Genomic DNA, 23,560 nt, shown 5'->3' with positions numbered 1-23,560 from the left:
AGCCCAGGCGGAGAATCTCAGATATCCGAAAAATCACATTCGATCACTCATCAACCTGCAGTAGAGCTCTTTAGGTCAAGACTTCAAGCTTTGTCCCACAAGGGGAAGTGGCATTAGGAGAAGAGTCTCCCTGCATTGCCGCTCCCAGGCAGAGGGGAAGCATCGGAGAAGGAACCATTCAAGTGTTGTCAGTCCCAGCCCTGTGCAAGCAGAGGACGTCAGCACCAGAAGTCTTTGTTTCCAGGGGACTCAAAGGGGAGGGAGAGGTAAAAGCAGAACGCCAAAGCCTTGGGAACTGTCACTGTTAATCTCCTGGTGTGGAGCTAACTTTCCCATCAGGTTATGACTGTATACAGGCCCTCTTCTCTAGTTATCTCAAGGTGTTGAGTCCTGTGCTTTCACACTGAAGTAATGGGCAATTTTCTGTTTCAGATCCACCTCCTCCAAGAAGTCTTCCTTGATTTCTTACCCGAATTGGAAAATATAAATCTCTCCTTCCTTCAAATTCCTGCAGTCCTTTATCTATATCTACCTCAAGGCTTTTGATACATATCTTTTCACATTATATTTATCTTCAGACCCACTTGCTGAAAGAAGCAAGTTCTCTGATTTCAACCTGTGTAGCATGCACTTCTTTTCATGGTGCCTTACTCCAAGTAGACACTAAATAGATAGCTACCACTTGGATAAAAGAAAAAAAAAAATCCAATACATTGACAAACTGATTCGTCTACAGCAGTGCTGTCCAATAGAACTTTCTGCTGTGATGGAAGTGTTTTATATCTGTGCTGTCCACGGCAGGAGCCACGAGCCACACGTGGCTACAGAGCACCTGAAATATGGCTAGTATAACTGAGGAGCTGAACTGTAACTTTTTCAATCTTAGATACTTTAGATTTAAATAGGCACATGTGACTAATGGCTATCTTATTGGACAGCACAGGTCTAAACGACAACAATTAACTAATTGTGTGTGTGTGTGTGTGAGAGAATGGATTATTTCGGGCAGTGATCAGATCACACAGATGTTGTGTAGAAAACCTAGCGGGATGATTGGATATTCTACTTCCCAAGCAATATTAAGATGTCCATTCTTACATTCTGTGGAGTGAGGTCCGTTAGAGACAGACAATAAACTGTAAACAAGATGGAAAGGTTAGGCTTATGTTATATTAGCAGGAAATACGTGCTATGAAATAGGAAAAAAGGAACACAGAAAATGTAAAGTAAGATAAGGTGAGCTGAGAGTGTCTGGCCGGTGGTCAAAGTAGGTAGGCTTCATCAAGAAGGTGAGGTCTGGGGCACCTGGGGGCTCCGTCGGTTAAGGGTCTGCCTTTGGCTAGGGTCATGTGATGGTCCCGGGGTCCTGGGATCAAGCCCCGCATCGGGCTCCCTGCTCAGTGGGGAGCCTGCTTCTCCCTCTGCCTGCCGCTCCCCCTGCTTGTGTTCTCACTCACACACACTCTCTCTCTCTCTCTGACAAATAAATAAATAAAATCTTTAAAAAAAAAAAAAAGTGAGGTCTGAGCTCAGACTAGAGGGAGGGCCGGAGGAGAAGGTTGGGCAAAGAAAGTGATAAAGGAGCTGAACTCCGCAGAGCCCAGTGGCAGCTCTGGATCATGGACTGAACCCCCTGCCACATGGTCACAGAGAAAACGAGCCTGGTGGGGCCCTGAGGATGGAGGACAGTTTTGGGTGGGTTTTGTTAACAAAGCCTTGATAGGTATTTCCAGAACCATCTTGTGAAGTTAAAAAAGAAAACTAAGTGGCAAGCAGGCTTGCTCCACTTTTTACCACAATGAGTTTCTGGAAACCACGTTGGAAAACACAACAGTAAAAAACCAACCTTATTCTTCCACCTCTTCGTCCAGCCTGTGTTTCCCCACTTTTTCCCTCAATGTCAATGCCAAGTGCTGGGAAAGCAGCGCGCCAACTGGATCTGCTCGGAGGCTATGGGAACTGCAGAAGCAGAGTCTGAAGTTAAAATGATGATTGCTGAAAAGGGAAGTAAGAGAGCCGAGGTGCCCCGTGGCCCCCTGAAGTGGGGCAGCAGTGAAATGTGGGGGGCGGGGGGGGGTGGTGAGCACCCGAGGAGGCGTCAGAAGGCCCAGCACAGAGCCTGCCAGCCCCAAGGGAGCTGTGTAACACTCTCAGAGCTGGGTGTGACCCATGCTCTGGTGTCCCAGCGCCTGGACAACAGCCAGAGCTGAGTGATACAACAGCAAAGCAAGGCCCACAAAGAAAGCCTCGCCAGACGCGCAGTACGATACCGGGGATGGGAGACCCGGGACACAGTAACCCCAGACTGCTTGCTCTTCTCCGCAAGCCCACGGAAATCAGGGTGGAAATCCTTTTCAATCAGATACAATAAAAGTTTCATTCAAGGGCCAGAGATAGTCTGTGAAATATTCCAGAAGAAAATCCCGTAAGTGTTCCAAAGAATCAATTTGAAATCCTTTGCTGCTCGTAAAGTTGCAGAATCCGCAGGCCATTTTAATTTGTACTTTTCAAGTTTCAAGTACGTTGTCAAGTACATTAGCGCCAACATCCGTAAGTACACAGAGGGCCGACTCGCTGGTGGTTCTCCAGGAGTTGCTTCCGCGCTCCCCGGGGAACAGGATCGGGAATGAGTTTGGGAGTCAGAGGCAGGAAACGGTCTGGACCATATCGATGCCATGCGGCAAAACCAAAAGCCAAAGCTGATTAAGGGCTTGCCTACAACATCTGTCACTGGGCGTGCTGAAGTGATTTTATTTCAGACTGTGGCCTGTGACTCATTAGTGACCATAGAATCAATTTAATGGTTGTAACCAGCTTTTTTTTTTTGTAACTAATTTATTGTCTGAAAACTCAGTGCAGGTTATTTCCTTCACATAGGGTGGGAGGAAGAGGATGCTTGTCCTTAATTCTACTCCTTGCCACCTCCTTCCAAAAGGCTACTCCTTCTAGACTCCCCCAACACGCACACGCATGCACATACACACACTCCACTCTGTTTCATTGTCTTTAGAGCACCAGGGCACTTACTACTAACTGAAGTCTTCTTTCTTTTCTCTCTCCATGTCCACTCCACTAGAATATCAGCTGCAAGAGCTCAGAGCCAGGTATCTTCCTCACTGTTCTATCGCCAGTGCCCAGAACGGTGCCTGCCACACAGTAGGTGCTCAGTTAACACTCACAGCATGCATTTAAATTGCACCAAGTGGCAGGTTCCAACTCACGACTTTTAGCTGCTGTTGTTCATTGCAAACGCTGGTGTCCTACTTTCCGGTTCTGCTCTGAGGGCCTACTACCACCCGTTCCCCTCAGCCTACAAGGACTCAACGCAGGTGACGCTGGTTCACACCCCTGGACTTGACCTTCTTTGTTCAGCGCTTCTCTGTCTTCCAGCAGCTTCTGTCCTGTCTGCCTGCCAACCTCCATTCAGCTTCACTGAAGCTCATTTGCACCAACTCTCCTTCAAAACTATTTTTCAGCCTATTTTAATGTACAGTTTTATAAATTTTAACACATGTATAGATCTGTGTAACTATATTGCCACTGTCAGAAACCCCCCCAAACTCCAAAATGTTCTAGAGTCACAGCCTCCGTCCACCCCTAACCCGTGGCAACCAGGGATCCACTCTCCATCACTTTACTTTTGTCTTTTTGAGACCATCACAAAACTGGATTCATACAGTATATAACCGTTGGAGGATGGCTTCTTTGGCTCACTGGTGTTCCCTCGAGATTCCTCCAAGCTGGTGCATAGATCGGCTGAGTTCACTGCTTTTTTATTGCTGGGTGTCACCCCTCTGCGTGGATGTACCAAGATTTGTTTAGCCAATCACCTGTGAAGCACACTAGGTTGTTTCCAGTTTGGGGTGATTATAAATAAAGCTGCTATAAATATTAATGTAAAGCTTTTATGTGAGTGAATTTTCATTTCCCTAGGATAAATATCTAGGAGTGGGATTGCTGCATCACACCGTACCATTTTGCACTCCCCACCAGCAATGTTTGAAAGCTTTAGCATCTTCACATTATCTCTAGCACTTATTATGATGAGGTGTTTGTTTTTTAATTTAGCCTCTATCAAAGGTTTGTGGTGGTATCTCATTACGGTGTATTTTTAATGAAAAATAATAAAGTAGATTTGAAAACAGATCACATCACAGAAAACAATGGTGAATGCGATGTTTTTAAAGATTTTACTTATTTATTTGACATCGAGACAGAAAGAGAGAGAGAGAGAGCACAAGCAGGGGGAGCGGCAGGCAAAGGGAGAGGGAGAAGCAGGCTTCCCGCTGAGCAGGGAGCCTGATGCAGGACTCGATCCCAGGACCCTGGGATCATGCACTGAGCCGAAGGCAGACGCTTAACCAACTGAGCCACCCAGGCGCCCTGGTAAATTTTATTTTTATATAAGTATGTGAGTACAGTCACACACATAGGTACATACTAAGTCGTAATGCAAAATATATTTTATACTGCGGATTATGGTAAAAAAATGTTTGAAAGCCACAGTTCATACCACAGAAGGCAGACCCAGGATTGGCATTTCTGCTTGCTTCAGAGTGAGTTAGAACCTCAAAACCTTAACTAAGCTCCACATTATGGCAGGGAGAAGAAACCGAGGTCAGACTTCAAGGGCACAGATTGGGAATGCAGTCAGGAAAGATGGTGTCATCAGCACTGAGAAGCAGGTTTAATAGAACTCACTCCTTTGTTCATTCATAACTGTATATGCAAACCATCATTCAGTAACAAGCTATTGGCACCCGGGGCCTGCTTTAATGATTGTACCATCGAAGAGAGATGTGATAGAACTACAGATGTATCTACAGGACGTATTGAAAAATGAGGGTAGATGGTTCTTAAAAAAAAAAAAAAGGCTATTTAATGCATTATACCTCCCTAAACGGTATATTGCATGTATAAAATAATGTCATTTCCATGTGTTGGTGGGGACGTAGGTGTAGAGGGACCGTCGCACGGCTGACGGGAGTGTGTCCGGTTGCATCCTGGAGAACATGCTTACAGTCCCTAAATCACGTAGACACAAACTTGCTGACCTGACAGTTCTGATCGTGGGTATGGTGTCTATTACAAACTTCTCACAGGTCCACAAGGGAACATGTACAAAAATGTTCCTTGAAGCATTATTTGGGGACACATGAAATCGGAGGCCATTTGGGTGCCCATTCCCAAGACCTGGATAGAGAAAATGTGGTGGATGAATGCCCAGAAGCACAAGGCAGTGGGCAGAAGTCACGGGATTGGACAATATTGAAAGTATCGTACGAAGAGAAGACTAAGCGACAGGATGAGATATAGATAGCACTTACATAAATTAAAACCACATGTATACAAAACAATAATGCAAATTTTGCTGAAACACACACAAACAAAAAGTACCCATGAAGCACCAAGAGAGGGAGAGAAACAAAAATAGGCAGGTAGGAATAAAAAACAGAATTAAAAATTTTTAAGAGAGCCTAGATTTTCCAGGCTGGTGGAGTGACTCTTAGCTCTGACCTGAAGGGATCTCAGTGGCTGTTGGGTTTGTGCTGTTATATTGTGCAATTTGTACAATATTGTGTTATTTAGTATAATACTTACTTAGCTAGTTAGTTGATTTAGACTCTCATCACCTAGAGGGATCTCAAGTCATCCAATACTAGTTCCAGTAGCTCCAGGAAGCTGTTTTCAAAGGCAGGCTTCCCGTCAACATGCCAATCTCCTTCATGCCTTGGTTTTGTACTCTCGCTGGTGGATGTTCTGTGTTTACCCTACTCAAGTTCGCTGAGAGCAGGAAACGTTCTGATTGGTCACATTAGCCAATATCCAGTGTGGTGTCCCCCTATCAGAGAGAATTCTTGCATCAGGCCACTTCACAGGCAACTGGTCCTACCTATGAATGGCCTTTGGCTCAGGCAAGGATCCTTAGCCCAAACAGATTATGGAAGTTTTAGGATTATAAAACAAAGCATGACCTTTCTCTCTTTTTCTTTCTTTCCTTTTCTTCTTTCCTTCCTTCCTCTTCCTTTCTTTCTTCTTTCCTTCTTTTCTTTCTTTTTTCTTTCTCTCCCTCTCCTTCCCTCCCTGCCCCCCTCCCTCCCTCCCTTCTTTTCTTTCTTTTTAATAGGAAGTTTAAGGATGCTTTTCTCAGAAGAGAGGAGTGTTGTGAGTCTTCCTGGCACTTCACAATGTCAGTTACACCCTGATTGCCATGGGGAATGTGCCCTAGACAGAGGAGATGCATGGTTGTGAAACCCAAGGATCAGAGGGATTGAAACAGACAGATTAGACTGTCCCCCCAAACACAGCCAGGTCGGAAGGTGACACTGCAGCACGAGGACAACAGGTTTTGGAGTCGTGTCTGGGGACCATCCAGACACTGCCAAATACTCAGTGTAAGGACACGCTTCATTACTGCCCCCCACACAGAATTCTTGCGTGGTTATGCTTAGTGTGGTGATTCAAACATAATACGTGCTCAGTGTACTCTGGTTGCGGGTCTTCCCCTCCTACCCGCCTCGTGTTGGGAAGTGTCAGTGTAGACCATGCAGCCTGTGTGTGAGCATCAGCAGCTCCAGGCATCAGCGGTCGTTTGCCTGTAGCTTGCCCAAACCTATTTAAACCAGATTTTCTCCAATCTTTCCCGTTCAAAATAATTGCTTCTGAATGTATTTTCTTTTTCTTCCCTTCTCTGAGAATTATAGCTCGTAGGTCAGAACTGGAGAGCAGGGAGCGTGTGAGTCACTGAGGCGAAGGGAGGGAGTGTCAACAGCCCAACTTCTGCAGAAAAATGGACTGGCTTCAAGGTCAGAGAAATAACCTCTATGCGTTTGCAGCAATCATGCCTGTCTTCTGTCTAAAGCTACATCTATTTCCCACCCTGCACTCCAGCCTTATATTTTAGTGGATTGATTGGGTAGAATTCAACTCTCCTTGACATTTTTGCAAATGCCTGACCCCACTTACAATTTTGTTAAAATTTCTCCTGTGGAAAAATGTATTTCACTCGTCCCAAAACTTTATGACCATTCTGAAGATCCTATGTTAGCACATTTGGAGAACAAGTGGGTTTTCTGTTAAACTAATTTATAGCCATACCTTTTAGTTGCTGCAATGATGTTGTCAAGCCAAGTCATCAATAACACTGTGTGCAATTTTACTTCCCAATTTCTTTTTCTGTTTTCATGGTAATGGGAGCTTCAGTCTGGACGAAATGAGAGCCCTCGGCACTCTACACCCTGTCATCTGGGCGGGTGGGGAGGAGAGAGCCTGGAGAGTCCCAGCAGCGGCCCTGGGAAGTCACATCTTTCACCCAGTAGAAAGGTCAGCAGGAAATATTTCCACAGAGTATGTGACAGAATGCTCTCCTCTATTCTATTTTTATTGGACATTAATTGCATTTATTAGTTAAGGCACATGTACCTTAAAAATGAATGAACGAATGTGTATCAACCAAATTGAAAACAAAAGCTTTCAAAACACACACACACACAAACATACAAAAGCTTTCATGACAAAAGGAAACAAATGAATGAATGAAATACTAAAAGAAAGGACTGGCGTGCTGCTGAGGGGTGAGAGCGCATCCTGCATTGTTTAGATGAAGCAAAAATAAAAGGTCGGAGTCTTAAAAGTCTCAGTCTGGTCAATCTTTCAAAATTAAAAATCAATTCCCACTTTGCTAGGTGTTTGCCACTGAAATATACCTTCTGTGTTGGTTCTCATAAACTCAAAAATATAGAGATCAGGAATTTGATAGGAAACTGAACGCTGAAAGCCTATTTAAAAAAAAAAAAAAGGAAGCAGCCTAAAATGTCAAATGACCAAATAAAATGTTTACAATGCAACATTTTAATTCAAGCACTTATAAGTAGTAGTTGAAATGAATGGATGCATGTTGAAAAAAAGTAGCATATTAGCCACAACATAAAGTAAAACTTTGTAACAATATTATGAAAGTGATTTTTATTATTTTGGTAATGGTGTCCAGTTATAGGTAATTACAGATATAGAATGTTTTTAATCTGGTATATGAAATAGTAAAAGATACATGTTAATGCTGTGTCACCAAAACGTATTTCAGTTACAACTATGTATGATAGTTGCTCTGTACATGTTAAAAGCAAACATGATAAAATACAAAAATAAGAAAAGGTTAAATAAAAAGTTATCGTTGAGCTATAAACATCTACTAAAGTACCACACAGTGTGTCATAGCTAAGAACATACAAATTCATATAAATGCTATGCAACTACTTGATCTAATATAGATCTAATAAGGGAATATTAAGGACATAATAGCATTTCACAGGTGAAGGCTAAGTTCTGAGACATGAAAGCTTTCAGAGAAGAAAAAAAAAAAGCTTTCAGGTAACCCACAAAACAAACCTGAGACATCTTTTTGTTTGGAAAAAAGTAATCTTCTTGCAAAGTCAAAGCTTCAGTATATAAAGGAAGCATTTAAGAAACAATATACTTTAACTATCATCATAACCTGGAGTAGATATTCTGACTACAATAGTGACCGGCAAATACATTCTTTCTATGGAAGAAATAAAATAAGGTTTTCTGATTAAACCAGTAGCTGGATTATTGTAGCCTCCAAGTTTGGTTATTTGTATTTGTCTGTTTTGGGTTTTGCTTTCCTTCCTTTAACTAGATCATAAAATATAGAATAACCTAGTTGTATTTAAATAAGCCAGGTAGCCTCCAAGAGCCCACCTCACTTCCTATATAAGCACAGCTTCTCCATTGCCAGAAGTCCCAGACAAACTGAGCCTACATCCGTACAAACAGATTCTAGCACATCTGGACTTGGTTGACTTAATGAGGCATCCAGATTGGTACATGATTACTCTTGGTACCACACATGTCTCAGAGTAAGTGGGCTAGGGCAGCCTAAAATTCCTGTCTCGGCCCTGCTTAGGGGTGGAGGGTAATCACGTTTTCGAAGACCTGGTGACAAAAAAATTTAAATGTAGTGAGTAAGCCCGATTTCTATAGTTGGCTTTGGTGCCTTTAAAAATACTGACACAGTTCTACATACTCAAGAGGTAGAGCTATGAGATCTTATTGACTAAAATTATATGAAATGTTTAATAAAAGAATTCCAAATTACAAAATTGATCTTCTGTGTTGTAGATTTTTTTAAAGTCTGCTTGGGATTTAACGTTGGCCCACGAAACATTTTTCTAAATGTTCGTATTTCAAATTTTGTGCTTCAGATGAATTAATTTGGAATGAGTGGGGAAAAGCTTAACCATATTTCTTCCTTTTCCTCTCTTTTCTCACCACCCCTATGCACAGCCATCAGACACTCTTCCCTTTGTAATTTTGATTAAGAGATTCCAAAAAGCTTAACAGAATGTAAGAAGCAGTAAGCTTTCAGGACATGGTACACCTTCCTCTGCAAGTTCACATGCAATGGAAGTTAAAGCTCCAACCTTTACTTTGAACTTTTGCCATCTTCCATCATGCATTTTTTTGTGTGTGTGTGTGTGTTTTTTAAGGTTTTCAGGCTCTTTACATAAATGGAACATATGTATTTCATTCAGGCTTCATGTTTTCACAGTTACCAAAGTGACTGCTCACCGGGCCGGCCATCCTGAACAGCGCGCCCGATCTGAGGGGCTCCAATGGAACGTGATGCAATCTTCAAAACAGCCTCCTAACACTACCTTCTGATTCTGACTTTCCAAAACACAGACATGAACACTATTTTTTAAAAAATCATTTAAGAAACTAGGCCTATCATGATGGGAATCTCCCCCCTGGTTCTCTAATAAAGAGAACATCTAGATAATTCATTGCATTTTTCCCTACTCATCAGGCAGACACAGGTTAAATTTCTCTGCCTTGCCCAGGCTAATGGTCAGATTTCCAGTAACTTCAACTGGAACTCAACAATCAGAATGGCTTTAAAATCTAATTAAAATTTAAGCATGCCAAGAGTTTGGAATTATAACATATTAACTACATCGATTTCACAAAAAGATTCTAGATTATGAATATAATTTTAGAAAATATGTTGTAAAGTAATAAGGAACACATCTTAGAGATCCAATTTTGAGACTTTTTAGTTCTCATTCAAGTTGCAGATGAGAGAATGGACTTCGCTTTACCTTGGTTTCCATCATGTTAAAATAGGATCATTTCATGTATTTGAGCCCAAATTGGTGGAACTGTACTTTTTGATTGGTCTTTCTTTTGGAAAAGTGTACATTATTCAAACTTTTCTTAACCAAAATAGCTAATACTATTTAATAATCTACTAACTAATACATATTGCTCATGAATAATTATATATGTAAATATATTGACTAGTATTTGGTGACTTTTTTAACCTATGAAACTTCCTGAAATCAGTGCATTATAATCATATACTGTAAAGCTTAGCTGGGCTGGTAAATCTTTTTTTTTTTTTTTCTCATCATTGAAATTCTGTACTTTGGCAACAACAGAGGTATGACTTCAGCTTAGAATTTTTTTACAATTTAACAACTTACACTTTAAAATTCCTGATAAATCATTGAAACCTACTATAATCACTGAATCAACCACACTATTAATTTCTTTATAAGCAAATGACTTTATGATTTATGCAAAAAAAAGAGAAAGCATATCACTAGGCAAAAAGACAAATCCATCCCTAGATACTACAGCCTCCCTAAACTATTTTTCATTGAAGAGGTGAGAAAGGAATTTCTGGTCTTTACCCTTTTCCCTTATCACCCTCAATCCCATGTCTTACACTGAAATTATTTGCCTTTGCATATTCAACAATATATTCTAAAACTTTGCTTACTACGATTTTCCTACGGGGTAGATTTCAGCAGTGGATCATCCATCTCGGACCCCACCCACGGAGGCATGGTCACTGAAACTCTTCTTCATTCGGTCATTTAATTCTTTGGCTCCAAAACCCTTCCACGAGCTCCTTCAGAGCCCAGCGCTCCTCTGAGCACATGTGTGAAGCACATCATCTGCCGGTCAGTTGGTTTATGCTCACTCTAGAGGCTGAGAAAGTGGCGCCGAGGAGCTAGCAAAGTCTACTCCCCATCCCCCCGCCTTGAGTACTTCTAAAATTCGAGCTCGCTTCTTTGTGGCTTCTCACTGGCAGTCTTCCTCGGCTTGAAACTTTTGGACAGCACTATCGAGGAGCTCCATGGACTCTCTGAGAGTGACGTTGATTCGAAATGACTTGGGTTTAATGGTCAGACCGTAATTAAAATCCATCTTCGAGGGTTCGTCTGGATTGGCCTTGAAATTGCACTCGTGAGCCAGGATGGAAATGAAGAGAAACAGCTGCGTCTTGGAAAGCTCTTCCCCAATGCACCGCCGTTTGCCCATGGAAAAAATCATCACGCTGCTGGCCAGGTCCTTGTCGATGCAGCCGTCTTTGTCCAAGAACCGGCCCGGATCAAAGTCCTCTGGGTTAGGCCACTTCGCTGGGTCATGATTCACAGACCACTGGTTAACAAAAACCACCGTGTCCTTGGGAATGTGGTAGCCCAAGACAGAGGCGCTGGTGGTGGTGGCGTGAGGAATGGTGACGGGCACGAAGCTGGAGAAGCGCATGGCTTCATAAAGAAAGGCCATGACGTAGGGCAGGTTGGGCTGGTCATCCAGGCAGGGTAGCCGGTCTCTACCCACGACTTGATCCAGTTCGGCCTGGACCCGAGCCTGCACTTCAGGATACCTGTTGGGTTGTTAACGCAGGAGAAAATAAGTGAGGAAAACGAATCCTTCTTTCGTCTAGAAAGCACATGACCATTTATTTTAATTTCACCTTCTTTATCTGAATCAGTGGCTGAATTAACACTACCAGCCCCCAAAAAAGAAAAGAATCCCAAACAGCTTCCTAATTTCTCACTAAATTACAGGATGAATAAACTAATAGTTACATTTCCTGGAATAAGCCTCACCTGGCTAATGCTCTCTTTCCTTTCGTAAGTCAAAAACAGTCTTAAGTTTTCTAGCCTGAAAAAGCTCCTAATGGACAAAGCCAACTTCTCCATTAGCACAAGGACCCACAAAACTTTCCAGGGGCCCATGAAAATGTTTTCATTTCATTCAAAATCAAAACAAAAAAAAAAGAAGAAGAAGAAGAAGAAGAAGAAGAAGAACTATTAGGTCAAAGAAAATGTTTTAATATGTAATTTTAATATATTTATTTTTATTCCAATTAGTAATAAATGTCATTAAAAATCTCTTATGGGGTAAGCTGTCTACAGAGGCAAGAGCACCCAGGACCCACAAAGGTAAAAAAGCAGCCCCAAAAGTGGATCCTTTTTTTCTTTCATCTCCCAGGATAATTCTAGCACATACACTCCTCTCACTTCACACAAATTGGTATCCTGATAGATAAAGCTACACATCTTCTAAACATAAAAGGAAATTCCCAGCATTCAAGAGATGATAGTACAGGCTGCAATGCTTATTCACTGTTGGCAACACCAAAGTACTGTCTTTTTGGAAAACAAAATCTGAGTACAAAGCAAGATGCAGAAGGATAACTCCTCCCCACTCTTTTTAAACCCATAATGGGGTTTAAAATCCCATTTTAATCCATGCCTAGAAATGTATGTGCAGGAAACAACAGGTACAAAAATATATAACTACAACCACAGCTGAAATTTTAAAAATGCAATCAACACTATTAAAAGAAGTGATCAAAAATAATGGGGATATTATGACAAAAATACTAGGGAGCCATCAAAAACCACTAAAATAAAGTTTAAAAGACAGGGAAATGTCCATTACAATAAGTGAAAACGTCAGAAGTTAAAAAAAAAAAAAAGGAAAAAATTATTGCATCTCTGAAAAAAACTTAAAACATGTATGGTATGAAATTATGGGTGATTTAAAAAACTGCTTCATGAACATCATACTTCAGGGGTCTGCAAACTTTTTCATGAAAGGCCAGATAGTAAATATTTTAGGCTTTGCTGACCAACCCCCCGTCACAGCTATCCAGCTCTGCCTTGTGCTAGGAAGGCAGCCACAGACAATACATAAATGAACGGGCATGGTTGTATCTTGCTAAGAAACTTACATACAAAAATGGGTAGTGTAATTTGCCAACCTCTGTCATACTGTCTTTTCACTAAAAAGAAGAAAAACGTATTCATCAGCTATATTGAATTGAAAGTGACTCCAAAATTGTTTAATTTACTTTTGCTGCCCAATTCAGTTTCTGATTTAAAAAAAAAAAAAAGGCGGTTTCAAAAGATGATATGCTTCTGGTGGGATGCAAAGGACCTACTGATCTCCTTTTGGGATGTCTTTTCCCGATCTATTATTGACTTCTTTGTATTTGATTTCTGCTCATTGCCCATATGTGTTTCTGTGCTCTCAATACTGAAAAGCAGTTGTTAAATATACAAAAAATTCCACTGATAAAAGTAGTTGCACAGGATCTAAGGACATAGAGGTTGCAGGATTCTAATAAGAAAAGAAGCAGTCTTTGCCTTCCAATGTCTGGATTGCCAGCAAATTCAGCATCCCCCGCTGCTTCCTTCTGCGCCAAGAAATGGTACAACCAGGACTTCAGGTCTCTCAAGGCAACCAAGATGTGCCTTGAGGGAGCCATCTGCCTCTGGAGCAGGGTTCCCAGACAAAAACAGGCTGCTCTGTTAAATCTAAATTTCAGATAAACGATGGTTAATCGTTTAGCAAGAGCATGTCCTGTGTGAATTTTCTTTTTTATTTTCTAAGTCTGGCGACACCCTATACCAGCAACCCGTTTGCGTCCTGCGTGTAGAGCTTCCCAGAGGTCTGCGATCGTAATCCAGGTGGGCACTGCCGACCAGCCTGCCAACTGAGCCGGGCCCGGGGACCAGAAAAGTCCGTCCGCAGGCGCCCCCTGGATACCCTGTTTGCCTTCCGAGGCGCCGCTGTGCGCTCGGTAAAACTGACTGCTTCTGCGATTTTCTTTACCCGGACGCTACTAACACAACTAGCGCGGCGGTTTCGTAAACCCAGCACAACCTGCTAATTTCTGGCCGCCTTCCTAAAGCTTCCGTGCCGGGTAAGCGCGGGCGGGGCCGGCCTCCGAGCGCTCCCTCTGCCCGGGAACAGAGCCCGGACGCGCGGCTGGCTGGCAACGCCGGGGCTGGGCGGCCTCTGATCTGCGCCCGGGACTGGCCGAGCCGATTCGCTGCTGTGTTTATTGAACATATTGCCCGTTACCCTTTCTTTCGGAACCGTGCCAATTTTGCTTCTGCTGTGCCAAGGAGGCAGAGATCGGGGCTGATCTGCGGACACTTAGAAGATCTTGCCTTTCAGGGGGCTCTCACAAATTTGTCCCCAGTTGGAGAGGTAGCGAGCGACAAGGTCAAAGATGCGGGCGGTCGGGGCCCGGCTGGGTTGTGTGCGCGCGCGGTCTCGGCCCGCACTCTGCCTTCCTTCCCGAGCTGAGCTTTCGCGCCGCGATCTCAGCTTCGAGAGGTGCAGAACCTTCGAGAGGTTCTGGCGCAGAACCCCAAACCCTGGGCGTTCGTCGCGACCTCAGCATATCCTAGTCCCGCTCCGCCTTTTACAGGGGAGGGAAGGAAGGCCCGGCCCACGCCTGCTGGAGGCTTTACCTGGTGAAAAGGATGAGCAGCCACTGCAGCGCGGTGGAGAGCGTGTCCTGGCTGGCGCCGAAGATGTCGGTGACAGTGGCCGGCACGTACTCCAGGTCCTGCCGCGCGCCGCCGTCCTCCGAGCCCTCCGCCGCCTCGGTTCCCGCCGAGATGATGAAGGCGTCCATCATGTCGCGCGGGCCGGCCCCGGGCTGCAGGCTTTCGCGGTGCCTCAGGAACTTGTCGAGGACGAAGTTGCTGAAGTTGCGGTTGAGCTGCTCGAACTCGCGGAAGGCGGTGCGCACGGGGTTGGGGAAGCGCTGCAGCCAAGGCAGCACGTCCACCAAGCTGCCCGCGCCCACCGTGCGCCCGAACTCCTCGTTGTGGCTGAGCAGCTCGCGGAACTCGGCGTCGTCGTGGCTGTAGCGGCAACCGAAGCACACGGCGCTCATGACGTTGGCCACGGCCACCACGGTCAGCGGCCGCGGGTCCACGAAGGCGCCGCCCGCGCTGCCGCGCACCAGCAGCGCCACCAGCTCCCGCGCCTCGCCCAGCACGTGGCCCTCGAGGACGCGCCGGCTGCGCGGCTGGCGCGTGGAGAAGGCCCGCATGGTGCTGTGCGCCGCGCGCCGCCGCACCTTCCAGCTCTGGGAGTACGGGCCGAAAGCCAGGCTGTGGCCGCCGGACACCACGCGGAAGGAAGCGAAGCGCGGCCGGTCGGCGAAGGCGGCGCCCTGCTGCACCAGCGCCTGGCGGATGGCGCGCTCGCCGTTCAGCACCACCACCGGGCAGTTGCCCAGGCGGATCTGGAAGACGTCGCCGTAGCGCCGCGCCAGGCGCGCGAACGAGAGGTGCGGCGCCGGGCCCATCGCCGCCGCGTTTCCGATCAGCGGCCACGCAAACGGGCCGGGCGGCGCGGACCCCGGCTGCCGCCGCCGCTGCCGCAGCAGCCAGTGGCCCACGTGCACGGCGGCCAGCACCGAAAGGAGCAGCAGGAGCGTGGTCTGCTGGGACGACAGCGCGCTCGGCTGCAGGGGAGCGTCGGCACCGAGGCTGGTGGCCATGCTGGAGGGAGAAGGGCGGAGGCGTGACGCTCAGGTGTGCAGAGAAAGAAGCGGGCGCCCCACGCCCCCACCCCTGGCGTCCGGCTACGGTGCGCTGTTGGGAAGGGAGGAGGTCGCGCGTAGGTCAGGGCGGGCTCACTGGGGAAGCAGCAGAGGACGCTTCTTCCCATCCCAAACCCATTCCTCTAACGAGACGGGAAAGAGCGCGTTTCCACCTCTCTGTGCCCCGGACTCTCCGTCCCCCCTCAACCCCCAGCTCCGTAACGGTTCCAGCAATTCGGGGACAACCCGGAGGGCATCAAGACGGAGGCGCTCAGTTCCCTCTCAGTGCCTACCACCCCGGCCCGGGAAGGCCGCGGGAAGGCGGCTCCGCGGATAGACTGACCTGCGAGGTGGCGCGGTTTCCAGCGGCGCGGGATGGACGGCTCCGAAATCGGCCCGGGGCCTTTGTGGAGGGCAAGACGTCTCCAGGAAATCGGAGGCCTCGCCTGGACACCTGCTGCTCTGGGAGCTTGAGCACCCACTCTGGGGCCTCTGGACGTCGTCCGAGCCAGGGGCGCTGGGATTGGGCTGGGGACCGAGAAGGGTGTCTCCTTTGCCGAGCCCCGCTATACCTGGGGCCTCGGCAAAGCGAGGGTTTTCTCACAGAGTGCGGACTGAGACTGGGGGTCAACGAGTGCGGCCAATTCCCAGCCCTCAGGACCCCCGCGTGTCTCTGACAGCTGGTGTCGCCGAGGCGTGGCCCGTTTGCACGCAGTCACGCCGGAGTCAAAACGCGCCATCCCGCCCGGCTTTTAAGGTCTGCGGAGGGTGGGGGGAGGAGACGGCCGAACCTGGTGGGGCGGGGCTTGCGGGGGGCGGGGCGCCGGCTCGCTTCCAGTGGCTCAGACCCCGACCCCGGTCGCCGGGCTCCCGCGGTCACGCTAAACGGCCGCGATTCTCCCGACGGCCTGGGCGCAGTGGCTGGCGGCTTTGCTAGGAGCTGCGGTGTGAATTTCCCGTTTGCCGGAAGACCACACTTAATCTGTGGCTCCCCATCGAAGCCGCAGTTTCCCGGAAGCGCGCTGGGAAAAGAACCTGCGGGTCCCGCGGCGCTCTCCGTGGGAGCGCGCCCCCCGCCCGGAGCACACGACCCCCCTTCCCTCTCGGTGACTGAGCTCCGTTCCCCGAGACAAACCCGCTCGGGCTTGTTGGGCGCCCGGGCCGAGAGAGGGAACCTGTCGGTTTGGGAACGCGGAATGCCGGGTGGTGGCGGCCCTTGCCTTTTACAGCATCCCTAGTTGTTTTATTTATTGGAACTTCCGTGCAAACAAATGAGGCTGTTTGGCGCGCAAAGTTCTGCTTCCCCCTCGCGCAGCGAGATCAAGAATCCCCGTAAGACTCCGCTCCCAGACCCCGGGCCCCGGCCGCGCTTTGCACACAAAGGCCGGTGCTGGCCGCGCGCAGCTGGTCGCGAGGTTTCCGGCTTCGCAACCCCCCAGGTGGCGCCGCCCACTGCCCCGCGCGGGGTCGCGCTGGCCGCGTCCGGGACCCTCGGCGGTCCAGAGCCGGGAGCCAAGCTGGGGCGAACGCGCGGCGAGGAGCGGAGGGACGGCGCTCTGATGATCCCGGAGGGAGGGACGAGGGGGAGGAGGAGCAGGAGGCCGTTCTCCTCGCGCCTATCAATTTTATCGGGTCGAAGTTTCCTCAGCTGTCCCTCCCCCTTGCGTGCAGAGCAGGGCTTTGCGTGCGCGGCTTCTGGAAAGTCTTGGGCTCTGGTCATATCCTTGGGCGCTTCTCACGGCACCTGCCACGCCGAGGCGGCGGGGGCGGCGGCCCAGGGCGGGGTGCCGGCCGCCACCACCCTCCGCGGCGCACGCACGGCCGCACCCCCGCTGGCCACCGAGGCGGACGCCCTTGACCACCCTATCCGGGGGCGGATGTGGGCGCTGTGAACTCGAGATGGGGACGCTTCCTTCGAAGGGGGGAAGCCGGAGGTGCTCGCGCCCCGGTAGCTTCCCCGGCCGGCTGCGCCCTTCCTTACAGGCTGGTACAAAGCATTTGCAAGCCCCTGGGGAGCAAAGGTCTTCTCCGCAAGGCTGGGGAAAGGGCGAGCCCGGGGAAGGGTGGGATGTATGGTAGTTGCCCATGCTGGAATTGTATCTCCGGGCCTCTGGGATCCTCAAGCGTCAATATAAAAGTTGGGCGTTTAACACGTGACAACTGCGCTTTGAGTATTACCCATGCCAGACATCTCTATTGTTCTATTGCTTCTCAGTTTACAGATGTGGAAACTGGTGTTGGGAGAGGTTATGTGACTTAACGAAGATCACACACACTGCAATACAATTACAGTCATACAGTATAATCTTGGGGCGCCTGGGTGGCTCAGTCTGTTGAACCTCAGACTCTTGATTTCGGCTGAGGTCATGATCTGCGGCTTGTGAGATTGAGCCCCATGTCCACCCCCCGCTGGGCGTGGAGCCTGCTTAAAATTCTCTCTCTCTCCCTCTGCTCCTCCACCCCTCTCTTTCTCCCTCTCTAAAAAGTAAAAATTAAAAAAAAAAATACAATATAATCTTAAATGATTTCTCTTTTCAAGGAAGTGATTGAAATGCTTGATGGTTTTCTCCCCTTCCCACTTCTTACCAGCTAAGTCCCTGAGTCCCATTCTAGATCCATCGTACCCGTTTGTGTGGAAGGAAATCCTCAGATGAAAAAAGCACAAACGCTATCTTTCCTGACTGCCTTTAAAAAAAAAAATTCAGCTGGAAGAATTTTTTTAAATAGTTGTTTTTGTTTACAGAAGTGAGGACTCTGAAGATCAGAAAGAAGAAATAGTGTGGTCACCTTTTGCAATAAAATTGGATGAGGGAGGCCTGTGGGCTATGCCTCATAGCTGACCAGGAAATAAGTGGTTAAATTTTTAAAGAAGCCTAAAGAGGTGTCTGAAAAGAGACACCTTCAGTGAGAGACTGAAACCAACAATAAAACATCTGACCCGATAAGAAAATGCTTTTTGTAAAAGTCTCCGTTCAGCAGTTTTTGAGAGGTTCTCTGAAAATGATTTCATACACTGTAATGGAGCAAATCCATGATGAAGTTATTTTTGAGCAACTGGGTAAATAAGCACTAGGTAAATAAGCACTGGTTTCCCAGAGCTGTGTTGGCCTGCACATCCTTTGAAATGAGTTTCATAACCTTACAATGTCCAGCTTTAGCAAGACCCTTGCCTAATAATTCAGTTCAAGACGACTGCACGCATCAATCTCTCAATAGGCGTTAATTTAATAGATGGGAATTGTCTGTGGGCTTATGCCAATTCTGAGCCATCAAACATTCCTGAAAGCCTCTATCCCAGCATCCCTACCAGAAACAGAGCAAATGGGGGTTGCCTTTAAATCAAGTACGTTACTGTTTTCAAAAGTATAACCCAAGGCTATTCCTAAGCCCTCTTGTTAATAATTCCTGGATAATGCTGTATAATTTTTAGATAAACTAGATGCATGCCCGCTTGCCATAGACAATAATTTTTTTTAAAGATTTTTATTTATTTATTTGAGAGAGAGAATGAGAGACAGAGAGCATGAGAGGGAGGAGGGTCAGAGGGAGAAGCAGACTCCCTGCCAAGCAGGGAGCCCGATGCGGGACTCGATCCCGGGACTCCAGGATCATGACCTGAGCTGAAGGCAGTCGCTTAACCAACTGAGCCACCCAGGCGCCCCATAGACAATAATTTAAGCATATCCTCCAAGCTATGGTGCCTTGGGCTCAGCTCTTGTTCTAGGACATGCTCTAAAAAGCAGAGTAACCAGTTGGGCCCATGCTGTCAAAAAGGCAGGTCCTTATCGATTATGACAAACCCAAATGACCGGCTATGATAACAGCTTCTTCAGAATTTGCAGGTCTCAGATTCTCTCAGACTTTGTGGTGGAGGATCCATCTGGTACTGGACAGAGACGTAGGGTAAATCCTAGGTGGCCCGTGGGGACCCCCGACCCAGCTCAAGGCAGGGCCCTCTTGCTAGTGAGAATCCACACCAGGCTCTTTAGTTACCAACACAACTTCTCAACCAAAGCCAGTAGTATTTAAGGCCCTGGGATCTCCTTTCAGTCAACAGCACAGGATATGGGCATTTCGCCCTCCCAGATCCCAAACTTGAATTATGTGGTGCAAATAACTTTCAAAAGAACAGCTAAGCTAGAGAGAGAGTTTAAAGTGGAGGTTTAAAATACCTTATATTATACTGATTCCAAAGACCAGAAATCGAGCACAAGCTTGTTTAAGCAGACCAGGAATGCACTGGCTCATGTGCAGAGAAGGGTAACTGTGGTACCTTACAGGATGGAAGGATCTGGGGCTGCTCTCCCCTATCTCTGTTATGCCGGTCTCTGCTTGGGCTTTGTTCTGGAGACTCTCCTTATGTGCTGGGAAAGCTGGCCAGAGGCAGCCCCAAATGAACCACCCCAAGAAAAAGAGAGTGTCTCTCTTCCAAGGTCATTATACAAGACCCTGGAAGGACTCTAACACGCCAGGCCAGCATCAGGCCACGCTGTGGCCAACGGTCTAGGTCTGATATCAGGAAAAGAGGAATGTGGGAAGAGAGAACATGCTACGAAGCCAGAGATAAAAGCCCCCTCAGTCCTCGTGTATCTCACTTCTGTCCATCACTCCCTTTTGGGTTGAAGAATACCCCAAACCTATTATCATCATCATCATCATTTTGTTTTGTTTATATTTTATTTATTTATTTGGGTTGGGGGAGGGAGGGTGGAGGGGGAGGGACAAGCAGACTCTGCACTTAGCGTGGAGCCCAACATGGGGCTCCATCTCACAATCCTAAGATCATGACCTGAGCCGAAATCAAGAGTCAGATGCTTAATGGACTGAGCCACCCAGCCTCCCCCTTCATCGTCATTTTAAATCAGCAAATCAGATAGATGCGTTACACCTGGAGCCAATAGCCAGGAAAGTCAGCCCTTATGTCATCAGGCTAGAAGTCGGTTTTCTTGATGGGCTTTCCCTCTAGCATAATCCTCCAGCATAATGTCAATTTTGCGGCTGCACACCGTGCTCTCCCAACCCCCTCCAAACACACATATGCACATGCACTGAGCGGAGAGAGGAGTAAAATCAACAGTCTCTCGCAAGTCTTCGACATATAGGATGCACAAGAATCCATCATCAGACCCATGCTAGCAGGCAGAGAAATAGCAGTCGGGATACAGCAAGTGTCCCAGGCGACTGAGAGTATGGCAGAGAGAGGAGTAGTAGGAAGCTACAGATCATGTGCTGGGAAGAGGATTCTTAGCAGGTAACATCAAAACCCTGTGCCCCACCTGACTTGATTCTGCTTCCTTCCTCCTGGTCCACACGGGCTAAGAAGCACAGAGCTAACAAATCTTTATTTCATCTAATCTAAGAAGTTATCATTTGTGGATGCACTGTTGTTTTATGCATTAATGTAAACACAGGGGGCTGCCATTTCTAATTATGCCACCGATTAATAAGACATAGTCTAATTTCCCAGAGGTTAAAAACATTTTCAGTGTGTTTTAGAATCGACAAAGCACCGTGGGCACTGGCGATGATCCTCTGGGTTCTCTGCCTTTGTATTCAGTAGTAGTGATCCTGAGAGCTCTTAGATGAGGACATTGGAGCCCGGAGTGTTACCTACCAAAGCCATAACGCCTTTCATTTTTTTTTTTTTTTTTTACTTGATGTGAACAATTGATGTTTTTTCAATTCCATGTAAAGCATAGGGAACAGCTTTGCTTTGGAAGATTTTGCTAATTTTATTGACCTGAATAAACCCAAGAAAATGGTCACTTCTAAATCAGTGCGGCTTAAGACCATTTTCTTAGCCCTCCTCTCCTTCTGACCCGAGCGCCCCACTAAGCTCTTTCCATATAGTCTGGTATTCATGAAAGCCACAAAGCTACACTGGATTATTCCAGTTTCCCACCAGAATACTTTCATGTGTATTTAGAAGTGAATGGGCATCCGTGTTTGCAACATACTCTCAAATAGTTCAAGAAAACAGAGAGGGAGGGAGGGAAGAAGGGGGAGAGAGAGAGAGAGAGAGAGAGATGAAAATCATAAAGCAAATATGGTAAAATGTCCATAATTGGAGAATTTGGGTAAAGGAGAGTTCCTTGTGATGTTCTTGCGACATGTCTGTAAGTTTGAAATTGTATCAAAATTAAAAGTTACTCAAAAAAAATTAAAAGTTACTAAGAATAGAAACTAGGAGCATGAGAAGGAATTATCTCCCTGACATTATGATCTAACATTGTCTCCTCAGTTTTGATTGAGAATCTCTTATGAGAAAGGACAGTGACAAGAACCGGGGATTGGCGTGTCCATGGGGCTCCTTCATCTGTTGCGGCTCCTGGAGTTCTGGGCTAGGAGAACGTATGGACGTGCTCAACGGGGATGGTTTTCCCCAGTTTCCTCTCTGATTTGCCCCTTCCCTTCTTTGCTGTCCTTGCTCTTTGAATGCTCTAAGTGTATCTAGGTTTTTGATCTCCTTCAAGTCCTTTTGAAAGTGAAAGGAATATAGTATGTAAACAGCCTCTGCCCCTGGTCCCACTGTGTCTTGTTTCCAGGAGATAAGCCACTTACCATTTCCTCGCGCTGCATAAAAGCCGCCAATGGCGTGGTTCTCGGATTGCTTCTTCCCGCTTCTGTCAGTTTCCTTCCTCCTCAGCCTTCTTTCTTCCCCTTGCTCTGCATTTTTCCTTCTTTCCTGCCTCCCCTTCTCTCCCCTTCTCCCTTTCCTTGGGTCTGTCCTTGCCTCACGTCACCTGCATTCCCTCCAAGACCTCTGTCCTTTCTGGAGCAACCACCGTCTTTGCTCTCCTTTGTCTCCTTCTCTCTCTCTTTCCATCCTCCTGCCCACTTTTTCTCTCTCCCCAGACAGTAAAGAGTTAGGGGTAGAGGAGAACAGAGAAGAGGAGTGAAGAAAGTAAGAAAAGAGATCAGGGAGATAGAACAACTAAGAAAAGAAAAAGGGGCAAAATATCAAAGGCTGGGGCTAGCAGAGAACCCAGTGATCGTTAGGGTAGTCTCCCACCCAACGGGACTCTCCTGTTCCGTGTTTGTGGGGGGAAGCAATCACTAACTCAGGACGGTGATGATCCAAAGGAAGGGAAGGGACACCAAGGTCTGAGGTTGCTTCTGTACCTTTGTTCCCTGAGTTTTTACTACCAGCCACCCAGTTCCTGAAATTCACCATTCTCACAGTGGAACTAAGCCTGCTGTCCACTACTTTGGTCAACAGAATGCAGGTGACGTGAGGCAAGGACGGACCCAAGGAAAGGGGGAAGGGGAGAGAACAGGAGGCAGGAAAGAAGGAAAAATGCAGAGCAAGGGGAAGAAAGAAGGCAGAGGAGGAAGGAAACTGACAGAAGCAGGAAGATGCAGTCTGAGAACGGAGCCATCGGCGGCTTTTATGCAGCTTGAATGTCCTAACTTCGGTCAAGCATCTGCTTTAGGCAGATGAAGGATATTGTTTTTCATTTTTGTTTCCTAAAAATGAATATTTACCAGGTTACCAAGAAAATGCATAAAGCAACAATAAGTAAAGTGCAACCACCAAACAAAAATGTACATTGGGGTTCGGCGAAATCAGTGTCTAGCCGTGGGCTGCTGACTGGTACAGCTTCCAGATCTGGGATGGATTCTTGGCTGAGGATCCAGATTCCAGTCTTCTTTTACTCCATGAACCTCTTAGCATTTAGGGTTAGATCTGTTTTCCTTAACAGGTTTTCTTCTCTTTCCTCAAAGGGACAAAACTTCAGGTCGAAAACTGCAGTCATATGCAGGGCTTAAGAAAATATTGGGCAGTTACAAGATGTCCATCGACAGATGAATGGATAAAGAAGATGTGGTATATATATACAATGGAATATTATGCAGCCATCAAAAGGAATGAGATCTTGCCATTTGCAA

General features: G+C 46.9%; 1 protein-coding gene across 2 annotated transcripts; it reads right to left on the bottom strand.

Annotated features, from left to right (window-relative positions):
* Nucleotides 1–7,950: 7,950 nt before the first annotated feature.
* Nucleotides 7,951–16,452, bottom strand: CYP1B1 (cytochrome P450 family 1 subfamily B member 1). 2 transcript variants are annotated; one of them, XM_081796891.1, is made up of 3 exons: nucleotides 16,014–16,452; nucleotides 14,586–15,722; nucleotides 7,951–11,698 (listed from the first exon to the last, which is right to left on the bottom strand). In XM_081796891.1, the coding sequence occupies exons 2-3, from the start codon at nucleotides 15,626–15,628 to the stop codon at nucleotides 11,110–11,112; spliced, it is 1,632 nt and encodes a 543-aa protein (XP_081653017.1). In that variant the 5' UTR covers nucleotides 15,629–15,722; nucleotides 16,014–16,452; the 3' UTR covers nucleotides 7,951–11,109. The 2 variants fall into 2 exon arrangements, with proteins under 2 accessions (XP_081653017.1, XP_006739988.1); XM_006739925.3 differs by having other exon boundaries at nucleotides 14,586–15,629; nucleotides 16,014–16,451.
* Nucleotides 16,453–23,560: the final 7,108 nt, after the last annotated feature.

The sequence above is a fragment of the Leptonychotes weddellii genome, chromosome 10 (assembly GCF_054177405.1).
Source record: "Leptonychotes weddellii isolate Sample4059 chromosome 10, ASM5417740v2, whole genome shotgun sequence".
Lineage (NCBI taxonomy): Eukaryota > Metazoa > Chordata > Mammalia > Carnivora > Phocidae > Leptonychotes > Leptonychotes weddellii.
This window is presented reverse-complemented; position numbering and strand designations above follow the sequence as displayed.

Coding starts and splice junctions, on each gene's coding strand:
- CYP1B1 (XM_081796891.1), bottom strand. CDS start 15,628: ATGGCCACCAGCCTCGGTGCCGACGCTCCCCTGCAGCCGAGCGCGCTG. Junction 11,699..14,585: donor CTGCTCATCCTTTTCACCAG/GTAAAGCCTCCA, acceptor ACAACCCAACAG/GTATCCTGAAGTGCAGGCTC.